We start from the raw sequence: 15,778 nt of genomic DNA, 5'->3' as shown, positions 1-15,778 counted from the left end.
TTCAAAATAAAGTATTTTTAAAAGTCAAGCACAGAACTATGAAGTGTGCTCAGCAGATGTACTGGGCAGCTGTAGCTATTATGCAGTGGCCCAAAAGATACTGCAGACCAGCCATCTCAGCTATGGATTCTGAACTACTACTCCATCAGTTATAGAACTCAAAGAATGGAAAGACAGTACTATACACCAGCCCCTGGGTCTTCTCTATGGTCAGCAAGATCCCCAAGTGTCCAGGCCAACAATCCAGTAGCACTACCATACATACCTAGGACTTGAGTCCTCAAACTTGATGCTTCTGACGCCCCCAGTGCTACCTCACAGTCCACAAAAGTTAGATTCCTTGAGAACCTTGCAGGTTTTCTGACTAAAAATACACTGAGGACACTGCTGCCTTTCTCCTATTAGTGTTCCATTTTAGAGTGTCGTAGCTAGGAGATGTCCTGAGTTGGTAATCCATACTACACTGTATCCCCCTAACTCAGACAAACATTGTTATCTTAAAATCTTCAGTGAGGTTCTAAAGGAGGCTTAAAGACAGATAGGAGCTTCATTTATCCAAAGGATGAAAATGCTTAATATACAAACACCCAGGGGAAAGGAGATCACTTTTGAAATACCAAAGAGATGGTTTACAGAGCTATAAATAAATCCAAAAAAGCTACTCTTGGCCACTTGTATTACTTTTCCCAGTCTATCTTTTTACAGAGAAAGGAACCCAAATTTGGTTATTGGGAGGGTGGGCCTGGACCAGGATGTGCTGATTTGGGAATGGCCCACAGGTCCTGTGCAAGGGTACTTCTGAACACTCACCTGCCCCTGCATGTTCATGATGACCACCGTGTTTGATCTGTTGCACACCACAAAGTGCTCAGGGTTTTTAGGAAGTAGAATCACACTGTTGACGGTAATATCTGTCCCCGCGGTGCTGCCCAGGGATTTAAAGGTATTTGAACATTCTGTGGTCTTCATATTCCAGATCTACCACACAAAAATTTAAGTTATAAATTTTTTAGATATAAAAATTTCTAAAGTTTTAGGGTTTAAAACATTAACAGGTTACTAAAAAAGAGTAGAAATGACTCAGAGGAAAGAAGTTTCTTACTTGATTTTAGGTCCAATCAAATATCCAGCACTGCCATATACAGTTGTCCCTCGGTATCTGTGGGCGAATTGGTTCCAGGATGCCCTTTAGATACCAAAATCCAAGGATACTCAAGTCCCATATATAAAATGATGCCGTATTTGCATATGACCTATGCACATCCTCCTGTATGCTTTAAATCATCTCTAGATTACTTATAATACCTAATACAATGCCCACACACCACTTCCTTTGTATGGATTCAATGTAGTACTTGGCATGGGGCAGATTTAAGTTTTGCTTTTTAGAACTTTGTGGAATTTTCTTTTTTTCCCCCAAATATTTTCAATTGGTGATTGGCTGAATCCATGTTCCAGATACAGAGGACCAACTGTAGAGAGTAAGCATTCATCATGTATTTGTTGATGAATTGGCAAAAACAAAAGTCACAAACTAAAATTTAAAAACTTTAAAAAATCTATGATCTTTTCTAATACATTTTTCCGTAGCCAATAGAGCTCTCTCTCTCTTTAAAATTAGTTGTTTGTCAACACTGCTACTGTCATAAACAACCAGAAAGCTACCCTTGTCTGGATATCAAAACCAAACAGGGGTTCAGGCATGGTGACTCACACCTGTAATTTCAGCACTTTGGGAAGCCAAGGCGTGTGGATCACTTGAGGCGAGGAGTTCAAGACCAGCCTAGGCAATATAGTGGGATCTTATCTCCATTTAAAATAATTAAAATAAAATACAAACAAAACAAAAACAGGGGCTTTTCTTTTTTTTTTTTTTAACGAGATGAGCTCTCGCTATTTTGCCCTATTGTCCCCGCTGGCGTTAAACTCCTGGGTTCAAGCGATTCTGTCACTTCAGCCTCCTGAGTACGGGACCACAGGCAGGTGCCACTGAGCCTGGCTCAAACAGAGGCTTTTTAGCTTGAGACTCTATCCTGAGATTTTGATGTGGTAGGTCTAGGGTGAGGCATAGGCATTTTTTTTTTAAAGCTACAAATGATTCCAATGTACAGTTTATACTGACAATGACTGAATAGAAGTCACAATGTTAGCACACACACGAGGAACTTTGAAGTGGAAGCTACTCTTGGCCACTTGTATTACTTTTCCCAGTCTATCTTTTCACCTTGTCCTTCTGGGCTCTTATGAACTGAAAGGGTTAAATCAGGTAGCACAGAAATCTGAGATGTGCTTAGAGAAGGGATGGACCAATAGCATTGTCCAGATACCACTCAATTCACCAGGCACAAAGTCTCTGAGGCATGGACTCTGCTGTGTTTCCTCTGTGCCGTCCACGGAGCTTGGCACAAAGCAGATGTTGAATAAATACCCATAAACAGGAGAAAACAGTTGCCCTGGTGTCAATAACGTTATCGCCTGCCTTAATCTCCTCTGAAGCCCAGATGCTTAGAAGAAAAAATGAACATTTCAGGAATTAAGAATGCTAAGGCTTCCAGTGTTTTCCATTCAAAAGGTCAGTGACATGCTTTGCCCCACTCACTGCAAGACTAAGAGGGAAAGACCACAAAATAAAGAAGCTTAGACAAGCCATCTACCAGTGGCATTTACAAGTTGTGAGGCCCATATGCATAGCATGAGAGCAAATCCCATGACTGAAGTACTAACAGCTTTGCGTGATTTCTCCATTCATCCCAAGGGAGCATACATCTCCTGCCTTCCGGTTTCCCGGTTCAATTTCCAATCATGAACAGCATTTTCAGATGATGGTCTGACATATATACATATGTACATACATACATACATATACATACACATACATTTATTGATTAAGACAGGTTCTGGCTCTGTTGCCCAAGCTGAAGTACAGTGGTGTGAAAATTGCTCAATGCAGCCTCAAACTCCTGGGTTCAAGTGATCCTTTCACCTGAGCCTCCCAAGTAGCTAGGACTACAGGTGTACGCCACGACACCTGTCTGAATTTTAGATACTTAAATATGTATCTAAAATGTCTAGATATATGTGTTAAAATGTTTTGTTAAAATGTCTAGATCTTCCGCCGCAAAGTACTCACTCATATAAGGCAATTCAAAAAGATTAGGTCCAAAACGTAGAGTGTCTCAAAGATCTCTAATAATTTTCTATTTGGGTTTCTCATATCTTTTCTAAGAAATGAGACCCTCTCTAAAAATAACTAAATCTTTAAAGGTACTGAAGATCCATTACTTTCAGCAAATTACTTATTAAATAACTATCTAGGAGAAGGCTTAGTTTTACTCAACACTTCTCCTATTCCTCTATAAATGCTACTAGGAAGGCCCTAAATTTGGGGACCAGGAGTGCAGCAAGGCTGTGCAACAAAAAAAGAGATCTATTTATTAGGCCACTGAGCCTTTCGTGAATTTGACTGTTAGCAGGTAGACCATACCTATGGCAAAACAGATTTAACCACCGTGTGTATCGGTGAATGGGGGATGGCTTAAGTTTAGGACTCTTCACCCTTCCTCTTTTCCTACACATGAGAAAGTTCATTTGGATTGAGAAAGTTTGAGATTGGGGTCCCAAGGCCAATGGGAATTACCCACAGAATATTGTTGTTGTCTCAGACTCACCTCAATTATGGCTAAAATAGCCAGTAAAGAGGTTTACTACAGCATAATCATTCCCATTATCACCACTGAAAACTCCTCAAAGGACAAAGATGGGGCAGACATCCCAAAATAAACCGAAAGCAAATACTTAACCTTTACAGTGCCATCAGAGGATGCACTAATAATGTAATGTCCATCTTGTGTAAATGTTGCTTCGTTAACAAAGGAGGAATGGCCACGAAATTCCTTCAGTGTTTTCCCAGATTTTAAACCATGAATTCTACCAAATGAAAGTAAATGAAAAGAACAATATTTAATATCTTATGGTTGTGACCAATGATTGAATGCATTTTAGATAAATTACAGAAGCTCATGTTACAATATTAAGAGGGCTATGTGATTGTGTACACGGTATAATTTTCATTATATCAAACAATCAAACAAAAGCTTTGCAAAGAAAGAGGTTGGAAGAAAACATGCCAATACCACCACAAGCTTCTGTTCAGGAATAGACCTCTAAAAACAGGTTAACAGAAGACTGAGATCAGTGGGTCTCAGCTGAGTCCCAGGATAACAGACCCTCTAAAGTGATTATGATGCAGATAGGTCCATAGGACCATATTCTGAGAAACATGAATCACTGCTACCCCCTTTCAAATCTCTCCTCTGGGTAAAGACACAAATGGACAAAACAACAACACTGTGTGAGTTGTACTTTGGGGACATAAGGTCTCACATACCTTCCCTCTCCGTATCACACCATCATGGTAAAAGCATAAGGAATCACTAGTACCTCCTTCCAGGGCCTCATTATATCAAACTCAAGTGAGAACAGTTTTGGGATTTTTACTTACCTAATTGTCTGGTCAAAAGAAGCACTAAGGATCTGACTGCTATCCTTAGAGAAGCTTAGACAGGTGACACCCTTACTGTGTGCCCTCTCAAATCTCCTTAAACACTGTCCACTCTGAATCTTCCATACCTTTATTTGAAAAAAAAAGAATTTAAAAAAAACTTGTAAAGTGTCCTACTATAGCCCACGGAGCCAAGTAAGATGCAATGCTCACTAATGTACTGAAACAGCATTAAAAATGCATGCTAATAGCTGAATATGATGTGTCTGGTTCACGTAGTACAATGGTAACTGAATCCTTTGAAACTTAAAACTCTTTCCGTGTAAATTATTAAAACAAAAATATAGACTGTAAGTTCACTTAGCAGAGACCATTTCTGCAATTTTTGTAGCCCAGGATGTATTTCTAGCATTAAATACAAACCACAACAAACTGGCTATTAGATCATCCCCTTAAAAAAAAGGTCAGTGATTTTGATTTTTATACAGCAAGCCAGGATGGTACAACAGAAAGGGCTTAAGCAGATATGAACTAAAGTCCCAGATCTATCCCTTACCAAGTATGGGACCTTAAACATATTACTGGATCACCCAGGCAGAGTTATTACTAAGATTACACAAGAAAAAGTAAAGTGATTAGCATAAAGCTGATGCTCAATAATCAGTAGCTATTATTGTGCTGAATATCATATACAGGACACTACCCCATAGCAGAACATTCAAAATGTCTACACATGAGAGGCTGTGGCACTAATCCATACCTTGATTTTTCCATCTTGGGCCCCAGTTGCTAACATTTCTGTATCTCTGCTGAAACACATGCACAGGACAGCATCATCCATCATCATAAAGTTATCCTGGGCCTGGTACTTAAGATCCTAAAGAAACAATGGTTAGCAGTTATCAAAATAACACAAAAGCCAAGGCCCCAGTTCTCTACAAACTCACAAAAACCAGGGCAATGGATTGTACCTACTCTAAACCCCCAAAGTAAAGAGAAGTGCCATGCAAACATGCTCCTAGTAACTAGTTCCTAGTGATATTGCTGGGGATAAATAATTTTATACAATTTAAATTAGTATTATTAAAAATACCAACATACTACCCTAGATCTTTTGCTTACTGATTTTTTTCTAGGCAAAATTTATCTAGTTTCATATTTTACATCTTTAATAAATTTGAATTTACCTATTTCTGTATGATGTGGGAAACTAAACTAATATTTTTTCCAAATCATCAGCTACCTTTCCTGAAACAGTTTACTAATCTATTTATTTGTGATGCTTCTTTTATTATCCATTATTTTTCAAATGGATTATCTTTCTTATTTTTTTCTAATTATAAAGTGAGACTGCTTCCTGGTTTAAAAAATAAAAGCAAACTATGCAGAAATATATAAAGTAGAAAGTAAAAATCACTCATAAATCTACTACCCAGAGAGTGGAATCTGGCACTCTACGATAAAAATTACATTTTATTTATTTATTTTTGAGACTGAGTCTTGCTCCATTGTCCAGCCTGCAGTGCAGTGATGCAATCTCGGCTCACTGAAACCTCTGCCTCCCAGGTTTGAGCAATTCTCCTGCATCAGGCTCCCAAGTAGGATTACAGGTCCACACCAAAACACCCAGCTAATTTTTATATTTTTAGTAGAGACAGGGTTTCACCATGTTAGCCAGGCTGGCCTCGAACTCCTGACCTCAAGTGACCTACCAACTTCAGCCTCCCAAAGTGCTGGGATTACAAGTATGAAACACTGCGCCCAGTGAAAAATTACATTTTAAATCAGTGAATAAAAGTTAGTAAATAGCTATTTGAGGAAAAAACTAAGTTGGATCTATACCAACTTTATCCTCCTAAACAAATTCTAGAAGGGTCAAAAATTAAACATAAAAGATTAAAGTACTAGAAGAAACTGTAGGAGAAAAGATGAATAAATTTGATGATATAAAAAAAATTTAAGTCTGTAAAACAAAACAAGCAAAATCAAGACATAAAAGTCAAAATTTAAAAATATTTGTAATGTATATTACAAAATTTAATTTCCTTAAAATATAAAGAGCCCCTACAAATCAATAAAGAACAATCCAATAGAAAAATGGGCAAAAGATATTAAGACTTCATAGTGTAAGAAATATTAGTGGCTTCAGTAAAATAAAAAAGAAATATTGGCGGCTTTTCACATATAAAAAGATGTTTAACTTCATTCATAAGAGAAACAGAATTAGTACCACAATTAGGTTAGATTGGAAATGATCTTAAATAAAATGGGTGGTTAAATACATCATGGTTCAATCCATGCAATGTAATATAATACACCAATAATCTCTAACATATGCTATAAAAAGCAGGAAGTGTAACAGGGTATATAGTATGCTATCATCTGTATTAAAAAAATTTTGAAAAAGATACATAATAAATAACACACACACAGGATATTCCAGGAAAGTTACATAACAAACTAGTAATCCTGGCTGGCCCAAGGAAGGTAACTGACTAGCTGAGGTACAAGTGTAGGAGCAAAACGCTACTTGAGTAACTTTCTGTTTTTTGAACGTTGTATCAGTTGTACATATAACCCCTTGGAAAAAAAAAATTTTTTTTTTGCACATGCCTGTAATCCTAGCTACTCCAGGGGCTTAGGCAGGAGAATCGCTTGAACCCGGGTAGCGGAAGTTACAGTGAGCCGAGATCGTGCCCCTGCACTGTAGCCTGGGCAACAAGAACGAAACTCTGTTTTTCTGTTTTTTGTTTTTTTCTGAGCCAGAGTTTCGCTCTTGTTGCCCAGGCTGGAGTGCAGTGGCACGATCTCGGCTCACTGCAACCTCCGTCTCCCGCGTTCAAGCAATTCTCCTGCCTCAGCCTCCCGAGTAGCTGGGATTACAGGCACTCACCACCACGCCCAACTAATTTTTTTTTTTTGTATTTTTAATAGAGACAGGGTTTCACCATGTTGGCCAGGATCGTCTCAAATTCCTGACCTCAGTTGACTCCTGACTGCCTCAGCCTCCTCAAGTGGTGGGATTACAGGCCTGAGCCATCGCGCCCAGCCTGAAAAAAAATGTTTTTTTTTTCAGATAGATAATAGATAATAAAACAATTATAGATAATAAAGTCCTCCCTTGGTTAATAAAATTAGAATTTAATTAAAAATTCTGTTTTTTTTTTTTTGAGACAGCGTCGCTGCCCAGGCTAGAATGCAGTGGCACAATCATGGCTCACTACAACCTCAAACTCCTGGGCTTGAGGGATCCTCCCACTTCAGCCTCCCAAGCAGCTAAAACTATAGGTGCACACAAGCATGCATGGTTAATTAAAAAAAAAAAATTTTTTTTTTTTTGTAGAGACATGGTCTCACTATGCTGCTCAGGATGGGTTGAACTCCTGGGTTCAACTAAGTGATCCTCCTGCCTCAGCCTCCTGAGTAGCTAGGACTACAGGTATGCACCACTGTCCCTAGCTTTAAATGAGTTTTTTAATTACAAAAGTAATACATGTTCATTACATTCAGATCCTTTTTCAACTAATCTGATTTAGAGTGAGGGCATAGGTAAGTAATTCAAAATCAGTAATTTTTTCACTAGGAAGGTTAACATATTTAAAATACTTTACCTTTCTGATTTTTCCAGTAGTAAAGTTCCATACTTCAATGAATCCATCAACAGACCCAGTGACCAAATACTGACCATCTGGAGAAAATCGAGCACACTCCACATGTGACTTCTGACCAAACTGTTTCAAATGAAACAATGAAACAGATGCATTTTTATCCAGTGGACTTAAAACAATTCCTATTTTAACCTTTTGAGAAACCCTGCCCTAGCATAAGGTCATAGCTGGCCCATATTATAGAGTATTGAAGGGGTATTTCTGTACCTGGACACAGGGAGCTGGGTGGATGTATTTTTCTCTGACTAGTTTTATGTCTAGGCACTAAGTTGAAGCTAGTTTTTTGAACGTGAGATTGATATTTCCTAAGAAAAGGACAAAAGCTATTTTAACATGGGACTTAGAACAAGTAATACTGTTAGTTCAGACCACAATGTTTTGCAAGAATCAGCCACTGTTAGCATGACTTTCATACTCAATATGGCCTAACATGTTCCTGTTGTGTATCTCAGGGGGAAAAACTCATTTTTTCAAAGTAAATATTTTGTAAATACACTTTCTATCAGTGTTTCACAACCTTCATTTAATCAAGTGATAATGTATAGCTGACCAAACTTAGAAGAACTAATTAAAGTTAATATACTATCTGATAAATGCATCCTGAGTATTTGCTAGTGAGGATGCTCCCAATAACAGATGAAAACTACAGAAAATTAGGTGGAAAGGACAGAGAAAAGCTTTCATGTGGATTTCACCTTAAATGCCAAAAAAGGAAAGTCTTAGCCCAGTAGCATAATAATGATGGACTTCTATTTGTCTCAAGGTTTCAGGCAGAGTAAATAAAGGTGCTGCTCAAAAATATGTTTATCTACAAGTTAGAATATATAACCCAGAAAAGGCAAATCCAAAATGTTAACCTAAAGTCAAATATTTGAGGAATATGAAGTATTTTAAAATCCAGGAATTTAGAGCACAAATCCAGAGAAACTGTAATATAGAGATGCTAAAGTAGCAAATATGCTTATAATTCTGGGAATTACCTAGAAAACTTTTTCCTAGAAAACTCTCAGTTAAAAAAAAAAAAAAAAAAAAAAACAACCATAAGATGATAAAATCACTTTCCTCAAACATCACATAAGCCCACTTTGTAATCCCTGACTGGCACTCTGCCTGACACATAGCAGGCAAAACAAAAATGTTGAACAGGAGAAGTACATAGAAAGTTCACAGTCCCAGACTTAACCAAAAAAGAACTAACCATTCTTCCAAATTCAGGCTTCTTGGGAAGCAGTGCAAAGGCAGATGATGGGCTAGATGTCAAGCTAGATGTCCATCCATTAGATCCATATCTGAGGTGTACCACTCCCAGGCCACAGCAGTATCCCAGTGGACACCTGCAGCAACCTTGAATATTGTCAGAGCTGGAGAATGAGTTCTCCTCCTCAAGTATCCAAGCCCCTGGCACAGGGCCTGGCTGAGCCCATGACAAGTCCTCAACAAATGATTACTGACTGGCTGAATGTCTTAGGATCCTACCTTAATATGCCTACTCAGTTGTGTAGGAAATTTTTCTTCTTCCACATCTTTGACAGCTGCTTTGCCTCGAAACAAATCTATGGTCATACCAGGAGGAAGCAATCCTTGATGCTGCTGCCACTTCAGTGCCTATGAGGAAAAAAAAAGTATAGCAATCTGTTCAGGTGCTTTTAAGATCTGGTCATGACTGCTCAGAAACCAAGCCCGAAAGGATGAGGTTCAGAGTAAGCTGTGAGCCATCTAGACCCCAACTATTTTTGGCCATCCAAACACAACATAATCTGTGCTCCTCTGTGTGTCCAGGAACACAGGCTGATCTAAGGGTGGAAGGGGACTCTGAGAGCCAAGTCTATCATCCACCTATTTTCTTATAGGTGTGGCTCTTTTGTTATAAACAAAACCTGGAAAACAGAAATCTCCCATAGTACTAACACTCAAACACACCCACTACTAACATTTTATATACAACCTTCCAATATTTCCCCCCCATATATGTTTCATTAACCTAGTTGTAATTATACTATATGTAAAATTTTATTTTCTCCTGTTTTCACCTATCAACAGATCATACTAGTCACAGCTATCATTTTAATGGCTGTAAAATACATCCCATCAAGTAGATGTCTCACAGTTAACATAATCAATATATTAGTGGACATTTACACTGCTTCCAATTTTTCAATCACCTAAATAATGCTGCAAAGAACATCTTTGGACATAAGGCTTTTTCTATTTTGGGGATATTCCCTTCTTATTTTATATTCCTGGAAAAGAAATTACTAAATCCAAAAAGAACATGAATGGTTAAGGCTCTTGATATATTTGATATATAGTGCCAAACTCCTTTCCAAAAGGGCTGCTTTCCAAAAAAAGTTGCATTTGCAATAGTGTTCACAACTGTATTATGAGGGGTGAAATAAATAATGAACTTTGGATGGTCCTAGGTTAAATCATTCACCAGCTATGTCATTTTGACTCCCAGTTTTGCCAACTGAAAAAGTCAGGAAAAAAAAGCCTAATTCGGGGGCCAGGGCGGTGGCTCATGCCTGTAATCTCAACACTTTACGAGGCCAAGGCGGGCAGATCACCTGAGGTCAGGAGTTCCAGGCCAGCCTGGCCAACACGGTGAAACCCCATCTCTACTAAAAATACAAAAATTAGCTGGGTGTGGTGGCACATGCCTGTAATCCCAGCTACTCGGGAGACTAAAGCAGGAAAATTGCTTGAACCCGGGAGGTGGACGCTGCAGTGAGCCGAGATCGCGCCACTGCACTCCCAGCCTGGGTGACAGAACGAGACGGTTTCTCCAAGAAAAAAAAAAAAGCCTAATTCATAGAGGATAAAACAAAATAATATATGTGAATCCTGTATAATAAGCATATGTTCACATAATAAGCACACAATCAATGTTTATTCCCCTTTCCTTTTGTTATACCAAGAAAAGTCAATAATTTTTGGATATCATTTAAAACAGGGGTCCCCAACCCCTGAACTGCAGACCAGTACCGGTCCATGGCCTGTTAGGAACCCAGCTGTACAGCAGGTGAGTAGCCAGTGAGTGAGAGCATTATTGTCTGAGCTCCACCTCCTGCCAGATCTGCACAGCATTAGATTCTCATAGGAACATGAACCCTATTTTGAACTGCGCATGCGAGGGATCTAGGGTGCACACTCATTATGAGAATCTAATGCCTGACGATCTTAGGTGGAAGAGTTTCATCCTGAAACCCACCCCCGATACCCCCACCACCATCTGTGGAAAAACTGTCTTTCACGAAACCAGTCTCTGGTGCCAAAAAAGTTGGGGACGGCTGATTTAAAAATTTTAGCTACTTTAGTAAGTAGAAATAGAATACCCTACTTTAGGCAGTTCTGATTGAGTTGAACTTTCCTCTGTATTTATTAGATATATTTCCTCCTCTGTTAACTGTTTGTTCATGTTAGTTGCTCACTTATCTATCATAGTCTTACCATTCTCACCAATTTGTGAACTTTAATGTGATAAAGGTATTTGTTGTTTATGTTTGCTACAAAGAATTATTTTACCAACTTTTTTCTTTTTCTTTTTTTTTTTTTTTGAGACGGAGTCTTGCTCTGTCGCCCAGGCTGGAGTGCAGTGGCCGGATCTCAGCTCGCTGCAAGCTCCGCCTCCCGGGTTTACGCCATTCTCCTGCCTCAGCCTCCCGAGTAGCTGGGACTACAGGCGCCCGCCACCTCGCCCGGCTAGTTTTTTGTATTTTTAGTAGAGACGGGGTTTCACCGTGTTAGCCAGGATGGTCTTGATCTCCTGACCTCGTGATCCGCCCGTCTCGGCCTCCCAAAGTGCTGGGATTGCAGACTTGAGCCACCGCGCCCGGCCCCAACTTTTCTTTTTAAAGAGAGGGGTTCTCACTCTGTCAGGCTGGAAGTGCAGTGGCATGATCACGACTCACTGCAGCCTCGAACTCCTGGGCTCAAGCAGTCCTTCTATCTCAGCCTTCCAAGTAGCTGTGACTATGTCTATTTTTGGATTACAGTTTTATAGGTTTCTTTTCATCTTAAGCTCCATTTTCAAGTGATGAAATCTGTTGATCTTTTCCTTGGTGTTTAATCTCTAAGCTTGGGAAGAATATCAGGTTTGATAGATTATATAATCTCCAAGGGTTTTTCTATTTTCTTAAAATATCTAACTTTCTATCTGAAATTATGCTACATAAAATATGGGAGCAGGCTCTGATCTTACCTCTCCTCTGCAATTCTAAAGTCAGAGTCCCAACATCATATACTAAATATATTTTTCCTTTATTCCTAGGTTTTGTGGTATTCCCCATTGTCATCCATGGAATTAACATAAATAACAGGATTGGGTTTTTGCATTGTTGCTGCACTGGTTGCAACAGATATTCTTGTGCCCACTACCAAAATGATGCAAACTATAGGTCTTTATTAAATGCAGTATTTCTAAGCCTAGTATGCTCTCAACATTCTTCCTTTCCAAAGTTTCTTTGCTAAATATATTTTTTCTTTTCTTTTTTTAATTGAGACAGAGTCTCACTCTGTCACCTAGGCTGGAGTGCAGTGGTGCAATCTTCACTCACTGCAAACTCCACCTCCTGGGTTCCATGCCTCAGCCTCCTAAATAGCTGGGATTACAGGTGTGCGCCATGATGGCCGGCTAATTTTTCTATTTTTTGTAGAGATGAGGTTTCGCCATGTTGGCCAGGCTCCTGACCTCAGGTGATCCACCTGCCTCAGCCTCCCAAACCACTGAGATTACAGGCATAAACCACCGTGCATGGCCTGATAAATGTATTTTCAAGTTTATTATTCCAGATGAATGCTAAATTCCTTTGTAAAGTAGTTCTAATCCTACTGCAATCTTTATTATAATTGTTTTAAATCTGACAACTGGCATTGAATGTCAGTCTTATCCCAGAAAATCAATGTTTCACCATTTACTCAAGTATTCTATTGTAAGTTTTGAAGGTTTTTTTTTTTTTTTGCCTTTTTAAAAATGGAAATCATCTATTTCCCAGATAATGCTAGGTTTTATATTATATATTTCTGCTATAAACAGAACACTTTTCCACTGAATTTTCTAACTGGTTGCTGCTGATAAACAGGAGTGCAGTCAAATTGTATATTTTGTATCTAGCAACTTTCCAAACTTTAAAATTCTAACATTATTATAGGTGAAATATTTAATGTTTCTAAATATATTAATTTCTTTCCAAAATTCCTATCTTATGTTTATGTTTTCCTGCAATCACCAGAGAGAACTTGTGTCTCCTTGGACCCCTCTCCAATCAATCTGTACTATCTTCTGGCCTGTAACAGTTTCTAATCACTTCCATATTCAAAAGAAAAAAAAAAAACCTTGTCTTGCCCTATGTTCTTTTTGAGCTTCTGTTGTCCTCTTCCCTCCCCACCACCCTCATCTCCTTCCCTTAACCACCAAGGTTCAAGAACCATCTACATTCGTTACCTTCACTTCTCAGTTAAATTCACTCCTTAACTCACTGCAATATCGCTCTGTCCCCACCTTTCCACTGGCAGTGTATCTCAGATATCCTAACAGCCAAACCAGACTCCTTTCTGACCCTCATCATGTTTTCTGTTGCTGTTGATCTTAATGAACACTCTTCAAACTCTCTCTTGGCTGCTCTAAACCCATTCTCTCGAGGTTCCTTTTTCTCTCTCTGGCTGTTCTTCTCTCTGTTTGCTCTGTTAAGTGTTCCCTGCGGTTTCCTTCTCAAATTTTTACTTCTTCTTCTTCTTTTTCTTTTTTTTTGAGACAGAGTTTCGTTCATGTCACCCAGGCTGGAGTGCAATGGTGCGATCTCAGCTCACTGCAACCTCCACCTCCCAAGTTCAAGCAATTCTCCTGCATCAGCCTCCCGAATAGTTGGGATTATAGGTGCAAGCCACCACACCTAGCTAATATTTTTGTATTTTTAGTAGAGACAGGGTTTCACCATGTTGGCCAGACTGGTCTCGAACTCCTGACCTCAGTTGATCCGCCCACCTCAGCTTCCCAAAGTGCTGGGATTACAGGCATGAACCACCACACCTGGCCAAATTTTTACTTTTCTTATTCTACGTGCTTTCCCCAAGTAATTACATTTATAGCTTCAACTACTACTATAATTTCCAAATCTATAATTTTAGCAAAAATCTCTAGGTTAAGGTCCAGATTCACAGATCCAAGTGCCTATACTACAAGTTTCCACTTGTATGACCCACAGGAACTTTAGCACATCTAAAAATGGATCATTTCTCCTATCTCTAGTTTCTACCCCCAGCCCCCAACAAATCTGCCCTTCTTATATTTTCTACCAAGTCACTCAAACCAGAAACTAAAAGGAAACGAAACCTAGAACGAAAACCTCACTTGCTCTTCACATATAACCAATTAAATGTAGAACACATGAGTTTATTTCCACTCTCTCTAGAAAATCTACTAAAGTGATGGTAATTAAGGAATAAAAAAGATACATGCCCCAAAAGACAAAGAGAATGGGAGAATAGCAAGAAAAAAATGTCAGTTAAATTTTAGGAGGTGAAAAGTGAATGGACTTGTGGGAAGCAAGAAGAACAGAGAAAACTGAAACCTAATTGTACAAGGTGAGGAAGGGGAAGCCACAAGAAGCAAGTCAAACTACCTTGCAAAACTCCAAAAAGGCTTAGGAACTGGAGGAATCTCATATGCCACAGGGCTGAAAACAGGGGCAATATTAAAGTCTGTATAAGGAGTATTTAGCTACCACGACTTCTCCCAACCCTGTACAACTACCTTACCTTAGCCTCAAGAGAAATCAGCTAATGTACATTCTAGAAAGGTTGAGGTCCTGGGCTCTGGAAATCTCAGTAGAGTTGAGGACAGGGTGGAGGTGAGAAGCCACAATGAAAACTGGGGGGTTCAGTGTACACTGGTATGCTGAACAGTGAGATTTCTCTATTCTCCACTCCTACCTGCATCCTCTCAGCTCTGGCTCTCAAGATACGGTTTAGGCAGGAACTACTCTCCAGGCAGCAACTACTCTCCAAGCAGGAACTACTCTCTGGAAAAGCTGACCAGTCCAAGAGAATATTTCTGCAGAGAATGACAAATGAGGATCCCCATCCTATCATCCCAGGCTGAATTCTATCAGTTCTCAAACTCCTCCTTCCAACCACCCAACCGGACATACAATTCCGTTATTTAATGTTTCACTCTTAAATATAAACCATAGCAGAGATCTCTAAGTATTTGAGGAAAACTTCCACATATGGTCAGCAAAACAAACAGGGAAGGGGAGAACTCAGAGAAAAAGAAAAAACAGGAACAATATGGGGCAGGGAGGAAAATAAAACTTTAAACATTTGGAGAGAAAGATACACAGTATTACAGACACAAGTAAAATCTCAAAAATTTATTCCTACACTTTCTTTCTCAGGAAGTTACTGGACTCAGTACTCCCACAAAATGAGGGTCGAGGCTGGACTCAGTGGCTCACACCTATAATCCCAGTATTTAGGAAGGCAGAGGCAGGATAGCCTGGGCAACACAGCAAGGCCCTGTTCTTCATTTAATTAAAGACAAAAAAAAAAAAAAAAACTGGGCGCAGTGGCTCACACCTGTAATCCCAGCACTTTGGGAGGCCAAGGCGGGCGG

At 39.2% G+C, this 15,778-nt stretch overlaps 1 protein-coding gene across 1 annotated transcript in view; it reads right to left on the bottom strand.

The window, feature by feature from the left end:
- SMU1 (smu-1 suppressor of mec-8 and unc-52 homolog (C. elegans)) overlaps nucleotides 1-15,778 on the bottom strand; it is a 38,688-nt gene that overhangs the window by 7,046 nt on the left and 15,864 nt on the right. Inside the window, exons 4-9 of the mRNA XM_011962211.1 lie at nucleotides 9,646-9,774; nucleotides 8,113-8,232; nucleotides 5,262-5,378; nucleotides 4,502-4,629; nucleotides 3,801-3,927; nucleotides 811-978 (exon numbers count right to left, since the gene is read on the bottom strand). Of these exons, the coding sequence (XP_011817601.1) occupies nucleotides 811-978; nucleotides 3,801-3,927; nucleotides 4,502-4,629; nucleotides 5,262-5,378; nucleotides 8,113-8,232; nucleotides 9,646-9,774 (789 nt within the window). The remainder of the gene's footprint in view (nucleotides 1-810; nucleotides 979-3,800; nucleotides 3,928-4,501; nucleotides 4,630-5,261; nucleotides 5,379-8,112; nucleotides 8,233-9,645; nucleotides 9,775-15,778) is intronic.

Source organism: Colobus angolensis, unplaced genomic scaffold (assembly GCF_000951035.1).
Source record: "Colobus angolensis palliatus isolate OR3802 unplaced genomic scaffold, Cang.pa_1.0 Scaffold581, whole genome shotgun sequence".
Lineage (NCBI taxonomy): Eukaryota > Metazoa > Chordata > Mammalia > Primates > Cercopithecidae > Colobus > Colobus angolensis.
Note: the sequence above shows the minus strand (reverse complement) of the source record. Positions and strands in the feature narration are given on the sequence as shown.